We start from the raw sequence: 26,225 nt of genomic DNA, 5'->3' as shown, positions 1-26,225 counted from the left end.
GGGTGAAGCCCAAGTTCCTTGGCAATGTATCAGATCTGTTACACACTGTCCTCAATTTATCTCTTTAACCCCATCAAGTCACTGCTTTTCCCACTTATCTTGTATCCACATTGTTCAAATGTGCCATGTATTTGCATTGCTCATGCTGTGTCTTCTTTCTGGAAAACCTTCAGTCTTTTATACTTAGCCAGCCCCTCAGGTCTTATGCTCAAATAGGTATCACTCTTCCTTGGTCCCTTCCTGCCTTTAGTCTTTTAGTTATTGATTGATTGATTGCCACGCTGGGTCTTTGTAGCTGTGCGTGGGCTTTCACTAGTTGTGGCGAGCCAGGCTACTCTTTGTTGTGGTGTGTGGGCTTCTCATTGCGGTGGCTAGTTGCAGCACGTGGGCTCAGTAGTTGTGGCACGTGGGCCCTAGAGCATGCAGGCTTCAGTAGTTGTGACACGTGGGCTTGGTAGTTGTGATGCATGGGCTCTAAAGCACATGGGCTTCAGTAGTTGTGGTGCATGGGCTCAGTAGTTGTGGCTTGAAGGCTCTAGATCGTGGGCTCAGTAGTTGTGGTGCATGGGCTTAGTTGCTCCTTGGCATGTGAGATCTTCCCAGACCAGGGATCGAACCCGTGTCCCCTGCATTGGCAGGCAGATTCTTAACCACTGTTCCACCAGGGAAGTCCCCTGCCTTTAGTCTTAACCATTTTTCAGTGTTTCTTATAGAACTTCACACATAACCTTTTGAGCACTCACTACATTTTCTCAATTATAAAGTATAATTACTTTATCTCTGTCTCTCACAGAAGATGAGTTCATCTTTGTGTGTCATGTGCCTAAAACAGTTAAATACTTAATGTTACTGAAAGAAATATGAGTTTTATTGCTTTAAGTTGTCCATTTAGAAACTGTAAAAATTGGGAAATAACCATTTAAGCTTTTATTCTTGAATTATCTGTTGATAACGTTTCAGATGGGTAATGCAAAATTTATTTGGAAAAAGTCCCTGGCACTAGTTAGAAATAGAATTCTCACTTCCTCCTGCCCCTTCTCCCTTGCTGCCTCTCTCTTCTCCACCTCTCCACCAACTCCACATGTTTGGAAACTCAGTAGTGTTTAACTAAGTGTTTACCCATTTTTATGGCTATTACCAGTACCTGTTATTTTTCTGGAAAGTCAGTTATAAGGCATCATTAAAAATATTTAACTTTGCTGGCTGACATGGTCGCTAATTGGGAAGAATTTGTATTCTATTAAAAAAGGTCAAAGAGGTTGAAATAAAAGTAACTAGTGGTATCTATGTAAAGATATATATTCAAATGTATTACTAAAATAATACAAATCAATTTCTCCTTTCTTTATTTCCTGGATGCAATTTTGTGCATTTGCTTCATTACAAAAATTTAATTTGAAAATCATGGCTTTTATAATTAAGCATTTTTCATAAACTCAGTACTTATAAGGAACTTCGTCATAAAAATCCATGACTTTATTTCCTTTATTGTATGACTCCAGAAATTTAGTATGAATCTCTGAACTACTTAAAATTAAGTAATTTAGGAACTGAAATTTAGCATTTTTCTCTACTTCCAGCATATATTGTCCTCATATATTTCTGTTAGGCAAAATTATTCCTGAGTTAATACTACTTGTCTCATTTACATTTGTTTTATGGTTTATAAATACTTGATACAGCCTCACAGTCATTTTAGACACATTTGAAAACTGAACTAATTCTGTAGTGACTTCTTTGTTTATGGTCTCATTTTTTTTCTCTTTACAGAGATATGACGGAAGTTGTACATATTAAAGATCGGAAGGAGGCAATTCATGAGTTAAAATATTCACCAGATGGAACTTACCTTGCTGTTGGATGCAATGACAGCTCAGTTGATATTTATGGAGTTTCTCAGCGTTATAAAAAATTTGGGGAATGTGTTGGATCACTTAGTTTCATCACTCACTTGGACTGGTCCTCAGACAGTAGATATTTACAAACAAATGATGGGAATGGTAAAAGACTTTTTTATAGGATGCCAGGTAAAAATTTCCTATAAATTATTTATAATTTGTAGATTTTTAGTTCCTTTAAAATATCTTAGAATTTCATTAGAGGCAGAGTGTAAGTTACATTTGATTATAGGAAATCAAAGAAGATACAAGCTAATATTTCAGGCATTGTGATCTTTTCTCTGTGGCTGCCTTATCATTTGAAATCCTTTTGGTTCTTAATTAAAACTTAATTGCTTGGAGGAGCTAAGACCTATTTTATGTTGAAGTCCATGCCATATGAGTAGTATATGGTAAAGTCCTAGTGTATATTAGAAAGTCAAAATGCCATTTTTAATGGGTACAACTAATTAACTAAATACAACTGATACAGATGTCTGACTATAAGTTGGGTTTTTGTTGTTATCTCAGACTTTGCAAATATTAATAATAATATAGCTAACAAACTAATTTTGAAAAACAGAATTTTTATCAAAGATTTAAAAAGAGAAGAATAAAAACAACCATCAAAATATTATCTCTCAGCCCTTTATTTAGTATGATGCTTAGTGAATTAGTCACTATATTAAAATAACTTATTTAACAAGAGTAGCTGCATATTTAAATTAATGCATCGCTCCAAAAGTTTTCATTAACAATCTGTATGTAATGAAGATTGACTGAATCCTGAAGTCCTATTACCTAACATAAATGTATTACTTGTCACTCATCCTTCCTTTGCGATCCTTTCAGTTATCTTTCTCAACCGTGTATCTTCTTAGGTTTCTTTTTCAATACCTGATTTTCCACTTTTGTATAGCTTTTACTTTTCCTTCTAACTTACCCCATTGTGGCTGATCTGTAGCATGATTTTAATAGGGTTCAGTTTTACTGTCCACATGCATGAACCTGCTAAGCTACATCATCATCAAATCTGTATGTCTCTGAATCAGCATAATTTTGGTAATGGCTTTTTAACAACTCCTTGCACTTAATTTCCTCCTTTCCTTACTATATTCACTTACCTATTCATGTATTATCCTTTAACAGGATGGAGAAGATATTTAAATTTTGGAGTTTACCATGTTATCAGTACAGTTTATGCTTGAGTAAAAATCAAAAGAAATAACTTCTTAAATTAATACTGTGATTTATCTTTAGGAGGAAAAGAAGTGACAAATAAAGAAGAAATAAAAGGTGTTCATTGGGCTTCATGGACATGTGTTTCAGGCCTTGAAGTAAATGGAATTTGGCCCAAGTATTCAGATATCAATGATATAAACTCAGTAGATGGAAACTATACTGGCCAAGTTTTAGTTACAGCTGATGACTATGGAATTGTAAAATTATTTCGATATCCTTGTTTAAGAAAAGGTATCTTTTCTTTCAAAATATTATTAATTAACCTCTGTCTTATAAAAGACTTAAGTTCTGGGCTTTCCTGGTGGCACAGTGGTTGAGAGTCTGCCTGCCGATGCAGGGGACACGGGTTCGTGCCCCGGTCTGGGAAGATCCCACATGCCGCGGAGCGGCTGGGCCCATGAGCCATGGCCCCTGAGCCTGCGCGTCCGGAGCCTGTGCTCCGCAACGGGAGAGGCCACAGCAGTGAGAGGTGCTGTTGGTTTGGTGAAGGATTTCATGAAAATGAACAGAATTATTTATAGTATTTTGATAATTCAGAAATTATTGTCATATGTTACATTTATTTTTGGATATGAAGTTTTTATTAGAAAATTATTTTTGAATTCATATATTATAAATGGGCTAATACTTTACCTCTTTCTTTTTAGAGAATCATTTTTCTCCCCACTTCCAGAATTGCTTCATATAGTTGGGATATACAGTGATAGTTATACTTTTCTTATGGCTTATTATCTTTAATCATTTAACTTGTTGAACATATATCTTTTAGGAGACATTTTTCTTATGTCATTTTCTCAAGAATTCTGATGAAGTAGTCAGCTGTGCGAGTACAGGTCACAGTTTGGAATCTAATGGTTTGTTTGTTGGTTTTTATCTGAGAGTGTGTTTTTGCTTAAAATCCTTAACATGTATTGTTTTGACATTTGTTTTTCATAACTGGGGGTGGGAGAAAAATAAGGGGTCTTATCACTGGTTATTTTCTATATATAATATGTATCACCTCTCTTTCTTGGACCTCTTTTAAAGTGATGATATTAATCATTCTGTTAATAGACCTGAGAATAATTAAATGAAATGCTCTATTAGTCATTTATTTGTTCCATGCCTTGTTCCAGAAAGTATTTGAGTCAGCTTATAACAAGTCCATAAGTACTAAAATAATTATATGAGTAAATAATTCATACCAGGGGAAGTATAAATAGAAATACTATATTAAAATCAGATAAAGAAAATGTTTGACATTTTCTTCTTCAGTAGTCAAACATCAAAATTGAATCTGAGCTTCCTGGAAACCAAAAATAAAATAAAGCAGGGCACAAAATAATTTTCACTTTAGCTATTTAAAAAAAAAAAAGCATACTTATTACTACTCAGAGAAAGCCAAGTTTCTTCTGAGATTTAATTTTCAAAGAACTCTCTCATAATATAGGGCCTCATATTAGGTGCACTGAGTATATTCATAGAGTATCAACATCTATAGCAGATGCAGTCATGATTTTCACCCGGTTAATAAAAGCTGTTGGACAAATGTTAAAATGCAATTTAGTAAAAAGGTAATTTTGGAAACAGCAGAAATAGTTTTATTCAAATAGTTTAGGTAGTCCCCTTGATGTTAAACTTAAGGGTGCAAGTTTCCCAGAAGTCTAGACTGCTAATTGCTATACCTCTACAGTAAAGTGGTGAGTTCCAGATCCTGCCAGCTATGCCATGTTGTCACTTCCTGCCTGCAACATGTCAGCTTCCTAGGTGCGTGTGAAAGTACCTCCATAAGTAATGCTAAGGGTGTTAATAAAGGCTAACAAATCTCTAGCAATTGAAGTACCGTATTTCTGGATCCCACCACATAGCCAGGACATGAGAGTCACCAGGCACAACAAATTGTATTGTGACTCAAAATGATACTTGCCTAGTTAGAAGGTGTGAGATTTAGTAAGATTAATCATGGTGATATTAATCTTAGACATTGCTTCTACTCACTGTTTCATACACTGACCTCTCTGCAGAAAAAGAGTAATTTTCTGAGTTTTCATAGTCAAATGCATGGGATTTACTCACAAGCTTTATCTTCTGCAACAGGGAAGACAATATTTTTGTTGCTCAATAATTTTGTTTCATTTACAAAATGTGTAGTAGTCTTCTGAATTGCTGTAGGAATATTTTACCAAAGTCTTTAAGAGAAGTTAGTCTTGTTCAGTTACTGCTTCAAGAATATAAATTGTTTTTCTTATTTTCTGTTTTTTTTAGATTTTTGTTAGACATTTATTTTATGGTAAGGGTTTTTATTTCTAGGCACTTGTGAGTCAGCTTGAGACTATTGGTAGGTAATTGGGAGAGAAGAAGACAAAGATTAGTAGAAGTATTTTAAGATTCTGTATTTATTGAATTTACATAGTTGCATAAAGCTAGTAGTATTACTAGAAAAACTCTCTTTCTTTTAGATTAGTTATGAAGTTGTACATTATTTCATTACAGTAAGTTGTACTATTGATCCAACTTAAGTTTGAGAAAAGATTGTGTCTGATGTATTAATGTATTTTAGATATCCACTTAAGTAATATCCATTACATTCTAAGAAGTGAAGCTTTTACAAAATGTGGAAAGAAGTTAAATAATAGAAGTAGCTTACGTTATAGAATCATTGTAATTGCAGCACAAAATGTGTGAGATTAGCCCAGAATGTTCCTCTTCCACATTTAGCCCCCTCAAATCCCAGGCCAAAGGAGTATTACTCCTCTTATTTTTTTTTTTTTTTTTTGTCCATTGTTATCCTCTTTCTTTCTAGATTCTCCTGCTCTTGACCATAATCTCTCAAATAATCAGACTGTTCCCAGGCAGCAGCACAGAGGCTGTGGTGGTGGGTGAGAAGGTGGGGTGGGGGAGGATGGAGAGGTGAGGGCATGGTTGCTTTAATCTGACACCTTCATCACTGTTAATAATTGCCAAGACTCTTTCAGTACTTATTGACAAATGAACATTTCTATTTGGTAAAAATATTTTTTAGATTCCAGAAGAAAATTCATTGGAAAAACAAATATCAAACAATAAAACAGATTTGTGATGGGGAATTATTCAACACCGCTTTTCTAAGATTCTGAGATTTCTAAGATATTGTTGCATGTAGCTCTAGTGTATTTGTTTTTCATTGCTGTAAAATACTTGTGAAAATGTGGTACAGTTCATGTGTTTATTCTGTCAGTGGACATTTGGGTTCTTTAGTCTTTTGCTATGATATACAAGTTTCCAAAGATGTATACTTAGGAGTGAAATTGCTGGGTCATAGAGAATTTATAAGAAAATGCCAAATTGTTTTCCACAATGGTTATACCATTTTACGAACCCTGTTGATCTACATCCTCTTAAGCACTTGACATTGCCACACTTTTTATTTTTGTAAATCTAGTTGGTGTAAATGGTGTCACATTGTCTTAATTTACATTTATCTAATTACTAATAAGATTGACCATCTTTTCCAATATTTTTTGATTCTCGGCATTTCCTCTTCTATCAAACACAAGTTCATATCTTTTGCCTATGTTTTAGAGTTATTTCTTTTATTGTTTTATAGAAATAATTTTATATACTATAGATACAAATGATTTGTAATTTTTATGGATTACAGATGCCTTTTTTTGAGTTTGTTATTTTTTTTAATGATGTCTTTTGTTGACTAGTTTTTATTTCAGTGTAGTCAAATCAGTTTCTCTTTTTTTTCCTGAACAATGCTGTTTTATGTATTAAGGAATTCTACTTTTTACTAGGGTCAAAAAAGATATTCTCATATATTTTATATCTAGAAGTTTTAAGGTCATCAAAACATTGTTAAATGGGGAAAAAATCTTTTGTCATATTGCTACAATTTATTGAAGAGATTTAACTCATATTAACTTTGTGTTAAAATATACCCTAAAATAAATTAGAAAAGACATGGGATCATTGAAGCATAAATATTTCAGTCTATTGCTTTATCCTCACCAAGAATTATCATTCTGTTCTCATTTAAATTAGGAATGCTTCTATGACCATTCTAGCTTGCTTTGATAAATCTTTTCTCTGAGATGTTAGTCCTAATTGATGACATACTGTTTAGACCTTAAATGTTCTTTTATCATTTCCTATCATATGTCAGTTTTTAATAATGAAGGGACTTTGAGAGCTTATAATCCAATTTATACTAAAATGGAAATGGAATCTAAGAGAGGTTAACTGATGTGCTCAAGCTCCTGTGCTATTAAGTAGTCAAGATGACACTCAAACCTAGTCTTTTGATTTCAACTCCAATACTCTTTACATCAGACTTTTTGTCCCCTTTAATGAATTGTAAGTGTTGGAGTTCATGCCCTCTCAGTCTCCCTTCACTACTCTTCTTCCCTCCTCTACAATCTAGCATTTCAACTCAAGTGTATAGGCAGAGTAAGGGAAAATATGATCTTTCTTTTTTTTTTCCCTTTCTTTCCCTTTCTTTAGATACCTAATGAATGTTTGCTATGTATCAGGCATTAGGGATGTATGATAAACAAGATACAATCCTGCCCTCAAGGAGCTTATAGTTTATTAGAGGAGTTAACAAGTAAATAGACTATTACATTTGAGTGTTATAAATACATGGGGTAATAACAGGGAATTCTGGAAGCATGATAAGAGGATATGATTGGTCTTGGTGAGTCATGGTCACTTCTTAAAAGATGTGATATCTAGGTTTACTTTTAAGATAAACTGTTTATCATAGTTAGATAAGCAGTGCTGGCTATTGAATAATTATTAATAAAGTCACTTTGATTAGAAATAACTGGCTTCCCTTAGACTTATTCCATAGCTTTCTTGTTGAATTGCCTTGGTTCTTCCAGAGGAATTGATCTTTGAAAAGTCACAGAGAAAATCATTTGGAAGGCCTTACAGGATTATCTACACCTCTCTTGGAACTATCACCCAATATAGTCAATTAGAATAGGTGCTCAGATAACTCTTCTTCATTTGCTCTAAACATAACAAAATTAGTACACCTTAAAAACTTGGAATTTTATTTGCTGAAATTTCTGGTTTTACCTTGTAAGTCTCTCTGTTGCCTAAGAGTATGTACAGGGCCCCATCAAAGGAAGTAATAGCCAGAGTCCTCTTGACAGGCAAATAATGCATTCTCTTATAAGAGGGATGGGATTAAATCTTACCTTATTCGACTTGTGGAGTGAATTGTGGCAAGTTACCCATCTAGAAAGTTACTGACTTCTGTTAAGCTACATAAAAAATTGATTCTTAAAAAAATAACATTACTGTCAGGTAGCAGTAAATTGTAATCTATATAGTTTGGGTCACATCTTTTATGCTTTGATTAGATGGCTATCCCTAAATTCATGGCCAAGGTGAAGGTTTTTCTCCAGTTTGTAATTGATGGATCTTTGCCATCCTGAAATACAAGCCTTCTGTAGCTTCAAATAAAACTTCTAAAACATTATCAAAATGAAACCAAACATTATTGTGTTTAGTGTACTCTACCAGGAACATATACATATTGCCAAATATCGAGTTTATCTAAGCAAGATATAGAAAATGTATTCTGAACTTAGAACCACAAAAATGGTTCCTATCATTGCACAGATTTTTTAAAAATTAGCCAGAAAGTTAAACAAATCCTTTACAGTTGGAGAAGTCTGGTATATAAAACCTTAACCAAATGCTGCTACTTAACATCACTAGTGATAGAACTGTGGTGCCCCTTAAAATGATGTATCCAAAAGGACACAACATTGCCTGTGCAAAAAACACATCTTAATCTAATCATGAAGAAACATCAGACAAACCCACATTGAAGGACATTATACCAAATATTTAGGTTTAAAAAAATGACTATAAAAGATAGTTGTTGGGACAACTGGATGTATTTTATTTTGGTTAGTATGGTATATTACATTGATTGATTTTTGTATATTGAACCAACCTTGCATTCCTGGCATAAATCCCATTTGGTTATGGTGTGTAGTCCTTTTTATACGTTGCTAATATTTTCTTGATGGCTTAAGCTTTAAAAGGATCTTCACAGCTAAGGCTGAGAATAGTGGGGGAGGAGATTGGTCAATATCACTTAAGATCAAAGGTGTCAGGCCAAAACATTCAAATATCTGAATATAAAAACAATTGATCCCCTTGTAGCTGCAGGCTTTTCTCAAAGCAGTAAGATAATGCTTCACAGCTCTTGTGGTTCTTACCAAATTATATTGTGAATCAGTAGAGCAAAGATTTATGTCCCTTGATGTACACTCATTCATTTGTTCACTCAGTGAATTTTTGAATTAACATTTTTCCCCATTCATCATAATTAAGGTAATAGAAATAGGATGCATTGGTTCAGGTATAGAAATTGTTGTTTATAGTGTTTTTGTGTGTGTGTGTATTGGCATTTGTTTATCAATTTAAAGGTATATTTTTGTTATAGGGGCCAAGTTTAAAAAATACATTGGCCATTCAGCTCATGTAACTAATGTCAGATGGTCACATGATTATCAGTGGGTTATTTCTATTGGTGGAGCAGATCACTCTGTCTTTCAGTGGAAATTTATTCCTGAAAGAAAACTAAAAGATGCTCTTCACATAGCACCCCAAGGTGAGTAGAACACACTGCCTAAACAATTTCTCTGTCAAATAACTCTTCAGTAACCCCCAAATAACAATTTTACTCTTGAAACATACACAAGCCTCGTATGTTAACAGTATAGATTATTATTATTAGTGGAAATTTTAAATAAAATATTAGGTCTATATGTTTAAACTCAGTTGTCACAGAGCATGGACTACAAAGTACTTTTGGTTACACTTTCATCTATCAAATGATGAGTAAAAAACATGCATTAGTAAAACAAACATTTAATATATTCTCTGGGAGATGGGTATCTAGGTTTCAGTATGGTTTTTTTGACAAAGAAAAATTATCTAATGTCAGTTCATCTGTTGCATTATGGTATTTTCTAGCTATTTTTCATGTTAATTATAGGTTATATTCACTTATATTTGCACAGACATTTAAATTTGATGTAGCGGTCATTGGGGAGCCAGTGAAGGGATTTAAAGGAACTATTGAGTTTGCAGTGAGTGGAGAGGAAGATAATCTGTAGTACAGTTTACTGACATCTGTGTCACTTGAATAGGTAATTTCATTTGCTTGTTTTATGGCTTGTCTCCATGTCAGTTGGCACAGTCAGCTCTTAATCATTAATTTTATTGTGCTGTTTTGAAAATGAATCTTCTTTAAACAGGTAATGTTTCATTTTTTTAAATTACAGAAAATCTGGCTGACTCTAATAGTGATGAATCAGATTCAGATCTGTCTGATGTTCCAGAACTGGACTCTGAAATTGAACAAGAGACACAGCTCACCTACCGTCGGCAGGTAATTTTTATTACCACGTGATTTTTTCCTGAAAAATTCTAGTTTCTTCTTTATCTTGCTCCCTGTTGTTTACTTATCTATTGTTATCTTTTGCAGTTTTTAATTTTCCAAGAAATGTATGGCTGTTTCCCCCTTTAAGAGTTAAAGTATACTTGTGTAAAATGTTATTTATATTAAGTGCTTGATATACTAACTGTGCCCGTATTGTATTGTATTATATATTATATGTGCTTTTTGTCGCAGTACACTTCCATTTATTTCCTTTAAAATACGCTCTTACGAAGTATAAAAATTTCATGGAAACTAAATGTGTATTTGTCAGTGTGATACTTAGAAAATGTAAATACGTTTGTCTTTCCAAGGAAGTAAATTTCATAAAGAATCTTCCTACTGAAGACAGTTGTTAAAACTTTAGTGATCATAGTAACCACAATGTCTGAAGTTACATTAGGAATATATAACACCTCTATAAATTTGTGTTCTAAGAATATTTCTACTTATGTACATTATTTAAAGGTTTACACGGAAGATCTACCTCAGCTTAAAGAACAATACAAAGAGAAACAAAAAAGTGGTACTTCTAAAAGAAGAGAGCGGGCTCCAGGAAATAGTATTCGATTACACTTTGTTCACGGGTACAAAACGACTACTTTTCATTTATGTGTTTGAATTTTGGTTCACATTTACTAGCTATGTGACTTTGAGCAAGACACTTAACCTCTCTGTGTTTCTGTTTTACCATCTGTAAAATGGAGATAACAGTATTTTTCTTGATAGGATTCTGATGAGGAGTAAATAAGTCAATACTTGTGGTGACTTAGAATGTTTTCTGGCACTTTATAAGTATTTATTAAATAAAAAATTAATTTGTCTTATGAAAATTTAGTGTTATATTTATAGAAATGGATCTCTTTAAACAAAATAAGTGAAATGTGAGAGATTATCATCTCCCCTAAATATGTCTAATTTGTAATGATATTGTGGCTTGTTTTGGCCTAAGCATTTTGGCCTATATATTATAATTTCAATAAAATACAGTTTCTGGATTCTCTTAGAATATCTGGCAATACAGATCTCACATTTTATCCCAGGACAAACAGAGTCTCCAGTCCAACTCTTTCCTTCCCCTCACCTAGTAATCATTGTCTTACCTGGCTTATAATGTTTTCAAGAATTTGAAAAAAAAACAGATTTATTTAGTAAAAATATTTTTCTTCCAGTGTTAAAATAGACAGTACTTCTTTTTGTTTGTTTGTTTGGAAGCATTTTGTGTGTGTGTGTGTGTGTCTGTTTTAATTGGAGTATAGTTGATTTACAATGTTGTTTTAGTTTCAGGTGTATAGCAGAGTGACTCAGTTGTACATATACATATATCCACTCTTTTTTAGAGTCTTTTCCCATATAGGCCATTACAGAGTATTAAGTAGTGTTCCCTGTGCTGCTATTCAGTAGGTCCTTATTAGTTATCTATTTTATCTGTATTGATCATTTTTGAGGGGATTTGACTGCTTGTTTTCTGGATGTGTATAATATTTTTAAATTGTTGTTAAAACTTATTTTTGTAATATATATTGATATATTTTATTCTCATGGTTGAACAGTGTGTATAAAAGGATACACTCTGAAAATCATCTTCCTACCTCTGCCCTCCCAGCCATCATTTCCCCCCCACCCAAAGGGAATCACTGTTACCTAGTTTCAGAAATATTTATGTATAATATAGTACAAACAAATACAAATATATATTCTTTTCTATACCCTTTCACTTGTAAAAAAGCAACTTTTTGCTTTATAGTATACAAATTTAGTATTATGCTTGGATTTAGCTATTTGTAATCAGAGCAGTTCACAAAAGTTTATGGGATCTGAGATATTTGTATTTTTTAAAATTGTTCAGTATCTTGTAAAGCTGGAAATTGAATGTCCTCTGTATAGTCCATATTTATCAGTAAAAGGCCAAAGTTAATGTTATATGATTTTTCTATATTTAGTTACAGAGGGTATGACTGTCGAAGTAATCTGTTCTATACTCAAATTGGTGAAATTGTGTACCATGTGGCAGCAGTGGGTGTCATTTATAATCGACAACAGAACACACAGCGCTTTTACCTGGGTCACGATGATGATATTCTCTGCCTGGCTATTCATCCTGTGAAAGACTATGTGGCAACAGGCCAGGTAGGTCCTTTGAAAGACTATGCGACAACAGCCCAGATAGGTTAGACCTTCGTTTGGGTTTAAAGTTAAGTTAGTCCATTTTTTTCCTTATCTTTTGTATTCTAGGAAATGAAGAATTCTTTAGAATGGGATTTTATTTTCATATTACAAATAAAACTTTTTTCTTATAGTTTTCCTTAGAGTTTTATTGTTTTACTTATTGTAATTTGAATTTGGAACTATGAGCTCTGGCTTGACACCTTTCTGTCAGGATAATATTAATTTTTTAAATTTATGAGTAAAAATTACAAAAACCGTAAAGACTAGAAATCTGGTTTTTTAATTATTTTAAATAATATAAGTTATCTAAGAATTGTTCTGTGACAAACAGGATGACTATGTTTTTATTTTACAATCATGATAGTAACATATTCGGGTTTACCAAAGTAGAAAACATGGAGAAAAGTCATAACTGTTACCTCTCTATATGGATATTCTTAGAGAAGGAAGGGAAAGGGTGATATTTATAAATTCTCACTGTGTGTAAGCACTTTACTAGTTTCTTAATGTATATTTATTTTATTCTCACCTCATCTCTATGAGAGTAAAACCATTTCCCCCAGTTTATAAATGAAGAAGTTTAGGTTTAAAGAAATTAGATAATTTTCTCAAAGATCTGTCAGCTAATAAGTGGTAAAGCCTAAAGCCCTTAGTCTGTTTGGCTTTAAATACTGTGTAAGTATACCTTCTGGGATATATTGAGGGTGGGGGTAGGAAACTTGCATCATCCTATGTAGCTTCCCTGAAAGGAGAGAAAGCTCTTCCCTTTTTCTTTCTCCCATCTTCCCTCACTCTGTTTGTATCTCCCCTGACTCTTTCCTTTTCTCCTTCCTTTCCTTCCCTCCTTTTCTCCCTCCTTTCTTCTATTCATTCAGAAATATTCATAGAGCATGTGCTGTGTACCAGGAAAGACTCTGGGAATATAAATAAAACACCTTGCCATGGTAAAACATTCATACTCTGTGGGGGAAGACAAACACGCAAGAAAATTGTGATACAGTGTCATAAGTGTAGATCAGGGCTTCTTACCTTGGCACTGTTGACATTTTGGGCCAGATAATTCTTTATTGTAAAGATAATTGCATTTTTGTGTATAATGCCATCCTGTGCATTGTAGGATGTTTAGCAGCATCTCTGGCCTCTACGGACTAGAGGCCAGTTAACACCACCCACCCCAGCTGTGACAACCAAAAATGTCTCCAGACAGCCTTTGGGAGGCAAGTCACCCCCTGCTGAGAACCACTAGGCTAGAGATATGTATAAAGCTCTCTTGAAATATTATAAAGGACATATATTGTGCCTAGTGGAATCAGGGAAACCCTCATAGAGAAGATTACATTTGAGCTGAGTAGTTTACCTGATAGAGGGGAGGTTGGGGAATGTATTTTAAGTGTGTCATATCACGTGTAACAGTGGGGGAAAAAATAAAAAAATAAAAATACAACTTCTTTAAATAACTGTGAGCAACGCAAAGTATTCAAATCTTAGAGTGCATGATGGACATTAGCGGAAGAACTAATTAAATGGGCTGGCAGAGGCCTCAGGGGCACCATTTACTTTCACCTTTAGTTTATATAAATGGTTCCTCTTAAAACACGATTATGTACCCATTGTGCTGTTGCAAGGAGTTTGGACATTATTCTGCTACTACTGGAATGAAGACTGTAAAAACTGGTCATTTACTACCATAATTCTGGAATTTTAGGGAGTTTGGGCCAAATTAAACTATAAGTCAGTATGCCCACAGGACATCCCTGGATACCCAATGACCTCTTCCTCTGCTAGACTTTTAGCCAGAACTCTAACAGAAAGACAGATTAGGGGAATTCGCTGGTGGTCCAGTGGTTGGGACACTGCACTTCCACTGCAGGGGACCCAGGTTTGATCCCTGGTCGGGGAACTAAGATCCCACAACCCATGAGGCACAGCCAAAGAAAAAAAACAGATTAACAAGAGAAAAACAAAAAGTTTATTAACAGGTGCAATTCATATCACCTGGGAGAAACCTAAACCAAAAGTAACTCAAAATGGTTTAGAACTCCAGCTTATATAGAAAACAGTAGATCTGTAGACAAATGACAGGACAGAGGAAAGCAGTTAATAACTTAGTGAAATATTGATCGATTGCAGTATTGTTTTTTGTTATGTCTTTATATAAAACCAATCTAAAAATTAACAGTAATTGGCAGCTATGTTAGTTATTTCAGGAGTTGCTTTCATAAGCAAAGTTATTATATCTCTTAATCTGTATAAAGAAAGTGATTACTTGAGTCTAAAGGAATAAAGAATTAAGTTGTGTTAACCTGCTTGGCGCTTTAACCCCTCTGTATCTTGTTTACACTATTATCCTAGCCTAGAATATACTTGCTTGCTTCTCTTTTTATCTAAGACCTACACTCTTTGAAGGCCCACGTCAAGTAGCATCTCTTCCATGAAGATTTTCTCTACAACCTTTTCATCCCCATTAAGCATGTATTACCAGATGTTCATATTTTAACGGAAAATATCTCATTTTCCCAATGAGTTTGCAAAATTTGTCTAATTGTCTTAGTGCTCATTGTACCTAGCATAGTAATGCTGCCAATAATAGATGCTTGGTAAGCATTATCTTTATTGATGAAGTATAGGATAAGGTTTAGGAGCTACGTAGTTGTAGAACATTCCTTGAAACACTGAGCCTAGTCTCATTAGCTTTTCGACAAATGTAAGGGAAAAATGTTGATCACGTATACAGTCTGCTTTATACTTTTTATTTGATAAATATTTATAGCAAATATGACAAAGGTTGTTAAATCTCCTGTTTTCCTTTTATAGATATGAAAATAAACAATTTAATTGCATAAAATGACTTTTATAATTCTTTCTATTTTAGGTAGGTAGGGATCCCTCAGTTCACATATGGGACACAGAGACCATTAAACCATTGTCGATATTAAAGGGCTACCACCAATATGGTGTCTGTGCTGTTGATTTCTCAGGTAAGGCAGTTTTCTGTCTCAGTAAGAATGATCAAAATGCAGAGGCAATACATGGCATTTTAGTCTAAATTAGTGTTGCCTAAACTTGTCATTTAATAGTGACATTCACAATTTTTTATCAAATGTGCATACTGTTGTCCTAACCAATCAAGGCTCTGAAAGTGTGGGTTTGCTAGCTGTTTTATAATAATAATTTAATGAAATGTAATTTTAATACCCATTGTTATAAAGATGTTTCTATTAAAATAAAAAATGTTTGTCTACATAACCTCTGAAACCGTCTCAGTTACCACTAGTGGTATGTATTTCCAACCTTGGGCAAACCCTGATCTCATTTAATGTTTTGCAGCCACAGAGTAAACTTTGAAAATGTTTAGGGTGAAAGCTAAGAAAGAGGTGAGAACTGAAATATTTGTTGTATAACATTTCTATGAAGTGACAATTCCAATCTGTCTTATCAAAATAATTTCAGATCATGTTAACTCTTTGCTACATATATAAAAGTTTAACAACTACAGATAGATCTACAGTGAAAGCTGGGGTATGGATTGGGAAGAGTGGGGAAATACCATTAATAGAGAATTTTATATTAAGAAACAGTAAATTTGTGCTTCCTGCTGCTCTGACTGAAGTGATAGTGAATTGCTATAGTTTGTGGGGGGAATTGTATATACACATATTAAAATCTGCCAAAGGTGAAGAAACTGAATGGTAAAGGAGTCAGCAAGAAAAATACCACTGGTAGCGATAACATACTAGTTGAGGTTTGCAAAAAGTGTGGCAGAGTGGCAAATGTTTTATTATAGATTGCCTTTACAACCTATAAACATATGCACACCTGCCAGCATGACTGACTTAGCGCAATCTCTTGTCTAATAGTCATTACTTGTTGCTTGATGGTAGTAGCAACTAAAATAATTGACCTTCACTACAAACAGTCATATTAAACAGCAATATGTATTTGTAACCTGTGTCTTTTGCATTTGATTCGCTTTTTGTAATCCCTATGACTTCTTATATCACAGTAGAGTTCCTATGGTGAAATTCATTGGCGTATATCACTTCTTCCTTCCTTCTTTCTTAGTTTTCCCTTTCCTTCTCATCTTTTAAATATCTTTTTTCTACTTTTCTTATCTTCCTCCTTTCCCCTGTCTTAAGCTGGTAGAAGATGAGGTAAGTGAAGTCAGAGGAAGAAGTCAGCAGACTTCAGTCAGGTTTAGACGCATTGAGACACTATTCTTCCCCTTCCTTATAAATTCTGCTTTTTGTTTCATAGCTGTATGCATGCCTAACATTTAACAATATTTTATTTTATAAAAATTTAAATATAGTGCTGTGGTATCAGAATATGTACTGAGTGTTTTTTATCTTCTGAATGTTAATGATCAGTCTATCTCTGTGATTAATTTTCATAGCGGATGGGAAACGTTTGGCTTCAGTTGGAATAGATGATAGCCACACTATTGTGCTATGGGACTGGAAAAAAGGAGAGAAACTTTCGATAGCAAGGTAGGGAAAAAACTTGATATCACATTGGCAAAATACTGAAATTACCTTGGACTTAAAATTTTTTTTACTTATAACGGTTTTGAAATCAAGCAAACGTAACTTTTTAAATTGTTGCCGTCTTTATTACCATTGAATAAATAGTATAATTGTGGTAAAAAGACAAATGATTTCATGATTCATTGTAGGTTTATCCCTTGTGCACACACTTTTTAATGTAACTGTAATATGATATTCGAAGTAGTGATTATCAAAAATCTCCATTTATAGGTAGAGTGAATTCCACTGTAAGATAAGCTATTCTGTAGTCATTGAAAACATGATAAAATACTCATTTTATATATTTGAGTGAAAGGAGATACATACACACGTGTATCACAAAGAAATTATAGATTATTTTTATTTTCTCTGTTATAGTTTTCATTTTCTAAATTTTCTACAGTGAGCATTATTATTTCTATAATACTAAAAAATATTAGCAATTGCTTTAAAGGAGGAAATAGTCAACAGTTTCAGAGACTATTTTTTTAACTTCCTATTCCCTAAAGTGACACATAAAAGCACTTTAAAATATAGATAAATGGTTTCTGCAGAGTATATAGACAGGACCCAAATAAAAGATAGTTTAAGAGGATTTTGTATTTGGAAAGACTATATTAAGCTGTAACAGAGTACCATAAAAAATTTTTTTTCTTTAACTCATTCATGCCACAAATGGCATTCTCTATGTACAGTACTATAGTTGGTGCTATCCAAAAGAAGTTCAGTTCTCACGGTTCCTATCTTTTAAGATTCTGTTGAGAGGAGTTAATAAATTAAAATAATAACAAAATAACAAATGTACAAATGCATGATTACGTAGCCTAAACCTAAGAGACAAGTGGGCCAAGCATTTAGTAATGGAGTAATCAAGATAGGGTTTGGATTAGGCAAAAGGTTATTACAGGAGAGATTTATCTTCAGAGTTAAAACATTTTGGTATTTATTTCAGAGGAAGTAAAGATAAGATTTTTGTTGTAAAGATGAACCCCTACGTGCCTGATAAATTAATTACAGCTGGAATTAAACACATGAAATTTTGGCGTAGAGCAGGTAAGGAAGTGCTTCTTTTTGCTCCTTTGAAATTTAAGAAACTATTACTTTTTTTTTTTGACATCTTTATTGAAGTATAATTGCTTTACAATGGTGTGTTAATTTCTGCTATATAACAAAGTGAATCAGCTATACATACGCATATATCCCCATATCTCCTCCCTCTTGCGTCTTCCTCCCACCCTCCCTATCCCACCCCTCTAGGTGGTCACAAAGCACCAAGCTGATCTCCCTGTGCTACGCGGCTGCTTCCCACTAGCTATCTATTTTACATTTGGTAGAAACTATTACTTTTAAAAGCGATTTGGTGTTAAGTACAATGTGGTATCCTAAATTGGATCCTGGAACAGAAGTTTCATTAGTTGAAAAATAGATGAAATCTGAATGAAGTTTGGAGTTCAGTTAATAGTAATATATCAAATATGTCTATTTTTTAGTTTTGACAAGTAGTCTGTAGTATTGTAGGATGTTAATGTTATGGGAAACTGGGTGGGCGAGCAGTATATGAGAACACTCTGTGTTATCTTTGCATCTTTTATGAAAATCTAAAATTCTCAAAAGTGAAAAGTTTATTTTTTTAAAAGAATGATTCACAGTTGTCTTGATACATTTTAAACAAAGTTAAGATCTATTTTATCATTATTGGCTGCATTGATATAGCATTCATATTTGCAAAAGAATTTAACTTATGAGATTAATCAAGTGATGTCCAGACTTCGTTCTTCTGTTGAAGACATGTGTTTTAGTCTAAACTAAAAATGAGAAATTGTGTCAAAATTCTTTATGTGCTATAAAATGATATAGAAATGGAATGTTATATTACTTTAGTCATTTAGTAAATTAGTGACTGTAGAAGTTCATATTTTAAAATTAAAAAGTCTCTTTTCCAAATCGAATAGCATACTTATAAATTCCAGCAATTTGACAAAGTCTTAGTACACTTAAACCTTTCAGATAAAATACATAGCTATAGAGAGAAGTGAGACATAGGTTAGAAAAGAATAGGCTTAGTGAAGATATTTCCCAAGTTGAATTAACTTTCAAATTGTAAACTACATAGGACATGAGTCGATTTTCAGACTTGTTTTAATACTTTATCACAGACTCATCAGATCATAGTGTATATACATTTACAAAGTAAAAAGAAGTATCTTCACATTTGTAATTTTCATTCCCATTCATTTAAACGAAACTTTTGAGTATCTTAGTCACTTGGACTTGCAAATACCCAGCAAGTAATGCTATTATTGAGGTTTTGGAAAAAAAAACAACTATAAGTTTGTCTGAAATAAGAGACTTAAAGAAAGTAAATAGCCTTAAAGTGAAAAGATTTGCAATTGAATAACTTTTTTCTTTAACTTTGATTTGACATAAAGTAGACCTGAAACTGAACCATAAAAGGATAAATGTTAAGACTTTAGTGCATTTCAGCATTCCTCACTTTGAGGTTCTGATCCAGAGTTCAGTAGTCAACTGGGAAATAAGTAACCACTTTATTAATCTGAATAAATGCCATCTGTCTGCCCTCTAAATGCATAGCTTTATGTAAACTAAGTTAAAGATGACTTAGGACTAAGGCTAAAAGGGAGCTTCTTACCTCCTATCCCAGATATAGCCTTTGAGAATTGCAAGTTATGAATTATTAATCTCTAAGGAATTTGAACTCTATTCCATGGCTGGTATGACCTTGTACAATACAAACATGTTATGCTGTGTGTATCAGAAAACTCAATAATGATTATCTAAACCAGAGGTGAAAAACTCTGTAAATGGCCAAATAGTAAATATTTTAGACTTTCCAGACACAGAAACAAAATCAAGAATATTATATAGATACTTAGAGAACAAGAGAGAGAACTCCTGCCTTGCCGTACCCAGTTTGCACCCAGTTGCCGTTAACTGGAGACATTCCCTCCAAGATCAGCCTGCTGCAGTGAACAGGACTTGCAGGTTGGACTCGGGGGAGACCATAGTCAGCTTCACTCTGCCCTAGCGACACACTGATTCTAGTGTGTCTTCTCCTCCTGGAGAACCCTACCTTCTCAACTTCGGCAGATGGCCAGAGGCAAGGCAACTCCTGGACTGTGATTTCACTGCTGGGTGCCCAGAAGTTTCCATAGCAAAGTCCTCAACTTGTGGATGGTGACCAGCTCGGGCCCTAGGCAGCTGCTAGTTGGCAGCCAAAAGTCAGGGAGGCAGGCTCTGGGAGCAGAGAAGAAAACCGACGTAGCCACTGCAGCTGTGCTCCAGTGGGCACTGAACAAAAACAGGTGATGGCAGGATTTGGCCTACAGCCCATAGTTTGCTGACCCTGCTCTGGATGGATAATCTATGCTCTAGTGAAACCCAGTCCCCTCCACTTGTGCACTAGATCCCATTTCTCAGCTATTCAAGGGCATCATTCCAACTCTTCTTCCCTTTCTCTCTTGCATTGTCAGTTTTCCCTCTCTACCAACTCTTTCCTTTCAGTATATAAATGTGGTGTTATTTCTCCATCTTAAGTAAGTAAAACCAAACAAAACTACTCTTTGAGCTCTACCTTCCATTTGCTAATCAATTTCTCTTCCTACCTATGTACTAAAACACATCCACACAGTTGTTTACACTTTAAATTTGTGAGTTATCTTCTCCTTCTTTTGAGAGAAGTCTAACCTGTTTTTTCCCCTTCACCACTTGACTTAACTGCCCTTCCAAGTGCACTAACAACTCTGGCTGCTATGTTAAGAAAAGACAATCTTCTGAATACATTTGGAATATGACTACTTTTCATCATCTTCTATGTTATCACCAGACCCATGCCACCCTTAGCATTTGCCCAGATGCTTGAAATAGCCTTCTAACTCTTTTCGTCCTTGCCACTATTCAAATTACCCTCAACCCAGAAATCAGAATGAACCCGGTAATAAATAATATGCCAAGTCTTGTCATTCCACCACCCAAATGTTTTTCATCTCATAAAGAGTAAAAGTTAAATCCTTACAATGGTCTGTAATGCTGCCTTTGACCTCTCTGACCCCATCTCCCATTACTGCCTCCCTTACTTTCTTTGCTACTCCATACTGGCCTCCCTAGTTGTTCCTTGAAGATTCTTGTCACGTTCCTGCTTTGGGGCCTTTGCGTTTGCTGATTCCTCTGTCTTGAATGCTCTTTTTGCATGGCTTGCTCTTGCTACCTCCTTCAGGTCTTCATGAAGATACCACCTTCTCAAGGAGGCCTTTCTTAACCACCCTTCTTAAAATGGACCCCTCTCATTTCTTATCTCCCTTTTATGCTTACATTTTCTCTATAGCACCCGTCATCATCTAACATCCCGCACATTTTACTTATTTGTCATATTTATTGACTGTCTCTCACCAGGAAGCTCCATGAAAGCAGGGAATTTTGTTGTCTTGTCTGTTTTGTTCATAGCTCTGCCCCCATTGCCTTAAATAGTGTCTGGTATCTATATATATTTCTTGAATAAATGAATGAGTGAATGAGTTCATTTGGAAAAATGGGCAAAAGATATCAAGAGATAATGAATGACCAATAAAAATAGGAAAAGATGATAAAGCTTATGAATAATTGGAGAAATGCAAATTAAAACCACAATAAAATTCAGTTGATATTTCACATCCCCAGTCTGATAATACCAAGTGTTCTGAAAGGTAGGAAACAACAGGAACTCCTTTCACTATTAATGGGAGTATATGTTGGTGTATCGACTTTGGAGGACGATTTGGTCATAGAGATGATACCTCTCATCTACATGCTGTTCCTTTTGCAAATAAGCTATGACCATTCCTAGGCATTCCTAGAGAATCTCTTGCACTTTTATAGAAGAGGCCCTTGCAGCAGTGTTTAAAGGAGCATTGTTTTCAATAGCAAAATCTTGGAAGCAATTTTATTAAGTCCCCATTAATAGGAAAATGTTGTATTTATATAATGGAATGCTATATAGTCAGGAAAATGAGTTTTCTAGGGGTACAAATCAACATGTATAAAACTCCACGACAAATTGTTGGTGAAAAAAGCAGGTTGCAAAAGAATACATACAGGATATGTATTTATAGACAATTTTAAACATGAAAAATAATGACGTGTTACCTAAGAATTCAAAAATGAGTAGTAAAATATGTATAAGGGAATGTGTGAGAATAATCAAGATCACATTCAGAATAGTAGTGGGTGAAGAAGGGAGATGGGATTGGCATACATTTTGATTGTTTAGTAATTTTATGTAAATTGATAATGGATATAGAAGAGCTTATTGTATTTTTTTTACTTTTTGTATTAAATATGTCATAATATAATGTTTAAAAAATTAATCAAAAGACTGATTTAAACTGACTTAATACATATTTTTGTTTATCCAAAAAGCTATGACCTGAAAGCAGCCATGGGTATGCCTGCCGCAGCCAAGCAAGGTGTTGCCCAAGTCACTGATTGAGAGACCTTTATTTTTCTTTTTAACTCTCCTTACTGTTACATGTCTTTCTCTTTAAACAAGAAAAACAGCCGAAAAGAAATTTTATTGCTTTGAATTTTATACGTTTTGAGAGTGGTACTTTCATAATTTTTTTTATGAACCAGGGGGAGGATTGATTGGAAGAAAAGGCTACGTAGGCACACCAGGGAAAAATGACACAATGATGTGTGCAGTATATGGATGGACTGAAGAGATGGCTTTTTCTGGAACATCCACAGGAGACGTGTGTATCTGGAGAGACATCTTTCTTGTAAAGACAGTTAAAGCACATGATGGACCAGTGTTCAGTATGCATGCATTGGAAAAAGTAAGTAACCTAAATAAATTTTAAGTTAAACATAGTTTGATCATGGAGTGCAGAACATTTTCACAAGTACAGGGACACTACCTTTCTACTTAGCTGAGCTACCCAATAATAATATGTGAGCTAGAGTCTTCCTGACTGTATTTTATTCCTCTTTTCAAACTCCTGAACCCAGAGTGAAATAGGTCTGCTGTTATTAAAAAAAAGTTTAACTTAGTATTTATTAATCTTTTATTCTGAGTCAAAAATTGTTTAGGTACTTTATATGTTATCACCATATCCTGTGAGGTAGCTGTCATTATTTTTTAATAAATTTATTTGTTTTATTTGTTTATTTTTTGCTGTGTTGGGTCTTCGTTGCTGCGTGTGGGCTTTCTCTAGTTGTGGCGAGCGGGGGCTACTCTTCGTTGCAGTGCGCAGGCTTCTTATTGCGGTGGCTTCTCTTGTTGCAGAGCACAGGCTCTAGGCACGTGGGCTTCAGTAGTTGCAGCATGCAGGCTCAGTAGTTGTGGCTCACGGGCTCTGGAGCACAGGCTCAGTAGTTGTGGCACATGAGCTTAGTTGCTCCGCAGCATGTGGGATCTTCCCAGACCAGGGCTCAAACCCGTGTCGCCTGCATTGGCAGGCAGATTCTTAACCACTGAGCCACCAGGGAAGTCCCGTAGCTATTATTATTATCCCCTCTTTTTAAAGGATGGGATTATGAAGCCTCCAGGAGAAGGTGCTGAAAGTGGTAGAGCTACTTTATGGTTCTAAATTGCAAACTGTGTTTTTAAAGTCCTATTCTAAAAGTAGAATGTTTTGTGTCATAGTAAATATTTTTGCAAATTCCATGTTGATGTTTAAAAAAACATAATGGATTCTATGCTAATTTCTGTTTTTTTACAAGCTGTAACTTTTGGCTATAAATATTCTTTCCTCCAGAGTTTTTCAATATAAAAGAAGGTTATTATTTTTTAAATATTTAGATCTTCATTAACTTAAAACTTTTACTTTTGTAGGGATTCGTAACTGGAGGGAAAGATGGGGTAGTAGCTCTTTGGGATGACTCCTTTGAAAGATGTCTCAAGACCTATGCTATAAAAAGAGCTGCTTTGGCCCCAGGATCTAAAGGTGATTTGAGATTTTGAGATTTGTAGGAAAAAAGATTAATTGCTTATTAACATGGTGGGCACTGAGGTGGAGCACGTAGGGTATATTTTTCCTTCTTTACTAGACAGGCATCAGAGTTCAGTAAGAGAAGCGACTTAACTGGATGCCAGAATCATTGCTGTCCTTTCAAAATCTATTTTCAGTGATACGCATAGTAATATATAAACAAATACAAGATTATCAATGTTAATTTTTCAAAGAAAATCGCCATGTGAGTGTCACATTTTCCACCAGTCAGGGTATTGTTTTCAAACTTGGCCTTTTGTTTCATCTTAGTGTTTTGTTGACTCTCCCTCTCTAGCCTTGCAGGCCCTTCTTCCTTTACCCTTTCTCATGGTGCGTTAAGGCACTACAGCACTCTGTCTCTGGCCTCCAGGCCTTCCTGTATGCTGTCACTTTTGCCTAGAATTTTTCCTTTCTCCTCCCTCCTGCTTCCTCCAGTTTCTTGACCATATGCTCATTTTTCAGATCTCAAACACTGTTTCTTCTAGAATGATTCCTTACACTCCCATCCCCTCTCCCCCTCACAAAAGGTTGAATTCCCTTTTGTTCCATTTTCAATATGCTCCTCACACAAGGTCTGTTTTCCTCTTTGTGTGCTCTGTGAGGGGAGAAGCTTGGCTCTATCACGTTTACCAGTATATCTCTGAAGTCTGCCTAGGGTACAGTAAACATAAATGAATTAATCTTAAATCAAATTGAATTAAAATTACTAACCAGAATATTGTACATGCTCTAAGAGGGTCAGGAGGTGGATGAGGAGCAAATGTAAAAGGAAAATAAACGGCTGTCAGACTGGTAGTAGGGGATCTGGAATAATATAGAATCATGGAATTGTAGCATATAAATGGTACTTACTTTTGAGATTAGTAAATTGAATGATTGGGGAAAATGTGGTACATTTATTAGAATACTTAAAATATAGGAGAAAGCAACCGTGTAACATGATTTGCATTGTCAAAATAGCATCATTGGCAATATATACACCCTTGTATTATAGTAACTTCATACCTAGAAGAACATCTCCGTTTAACATTTTAGGTCTTCTCTTGGAAGATAACCCATCTATACGTGCCATATCATTAGGACATGGTCATCTTTTAGTTGGTACAAAGAATGGTGAAATACTAGAAGTGGATAAAAGTGGCCCAATAACACTTCTGGTCCAGGTAATTTTAAATGTTAATATGCTTTCTTTTCCCTTTGTATACAGTTGATTCAATACATAAGAGCCAGAAGTTGGCAGTGGTGAAAAATAATGTTAAATTATTTAGGGAAATATTTGTTAATGTTAATATTTACAAAACATAAATTTAATCATAGTTAAATGAGTAGTATCTGTAAATAATATGCATATTATCATGTAGAATAATTGCCAATATTTTCAGTAATTTCTTATTGCAAAGCAAGAAACCAATGGAAAGAAAAGCCAGTTGTAATTAATTTAACCCAGTCCATTTATTTCATATTTAATTTTATTTCTTTGAAGTACATTTGTTGACCCTAAGGCAGTTGTTTTCCTATGAAACTCTTCAGTTTAGTTCATTCTTTCTCAAGTTTCTAACTTAGAAAAGTAAAAAATGAATGTACGCTAAAATTTTACTGCTGAAAACATTTATCCATGAAAATATGTTAGTGATTTTGAAAATCCAGAAGTACACACTTTGTGTGGCAGAAATATAACATAAAACAGCAGGATTAGCTAATCCTTAACATTTCCATCAGGAATGCTGTATTAATTTTTCAGGTTTACATTTCCTATGTATATTATGGTTTTTGATACTATAAAACACAGCAGGTGAAGTAGTATTTACTCTAATGAAAAATTGTCCTCATGCAACTCTGTATAGTAACACATTTTGGGTTTGCCTTTTACTCTGAAAAAGAATTATGTTCTTTCTTAATACAGACTGATTTCTTCTCCAACCCCCCACTTCACTCCTGTTAAGACACCAAAGAGCACATGTAGATGAGAACATTGCACATGTTTTAAGGTTAACATAATATCCTG

General features: G+C 34.4%; 1 protein-coding gene across 3 annotated transcripts in view; it reads left to right on the top strand.

Moving 5' to 3' along the window:
• The window catches only part of EML5 (EMAP like 5), a 162,665-nt gene that overhangs the window by 72,458 nt on the left and 63,982 nt on the right, over positions 1-26,225 (top strand). For all 3 annotated transcript variants that reach the window (XM_027120256.1, XM_027120258.1, XM_027120257.1), the window contains exons 9-20: positions 1,771-2,027; positions 3,138-3,350; positions 9,547-9,714; positions 10,391-10,497; positions 11,014-11,132; positions 12,489-12,675; positions 15,587-15,692; positions 17,108-17,201; positions 18,190-18,290; positions 22,863-23,065; positions 24,064-24,175; positions 25,256-25,383. In XM_027120256.1, the coding sequence (XP_026976057.1) occupies positions 1,771-2,027; positions 3,138-3,350; positions 9,547-9,714; positions 10,391-10,497; positions 11,014-11,132; positions 12,489-12,675; positions 15,587-15,692; positions 17,108-17,201; positions 18,190-18,290; positions 22,863-23,065; positions 24,064-24,175; positions 25,256-25,383 (1,795 nt within the window). The remainder of the gene's footprint in view (positions 1-1,770; positions 2,028-3,137; positions 3,351-9,546; positions 9,715-10,390; positions 10,498-11,013; positions 11,133-12,488; positions 12,676-15,586; positions 15,693-17,107; positions 17,202-18,189; positions 18,291-22,862; positions 23,066-24,063; positions 24,176-25,255; positions 25,384-26,225) is intronic.

This window comes from Aethalodelphis obliquidens, unplaced genomic scaffold (assembly GCF_003676395.1).
Source record: "Aethalodelphis obliquidens isolate GAN/ISIS:26980383/991018 unplaced genomic scaffold, ASM367639v1 scaffold21, whole genome shotgun sequence".
Taxonomy (NCBI): domain Eukaryota; kingdom Metazoa; phylum Chordata; class Mammalia; order Artiodactyla; family Delphinidae; genus Aethalodelphis; species Aethalodelphis obliquidens.
The sequence above is the reverse complement of the archived record's forward strand: the minus strand, read 5'-3'. Positions and strand labels throughout refer to the sequence as shown.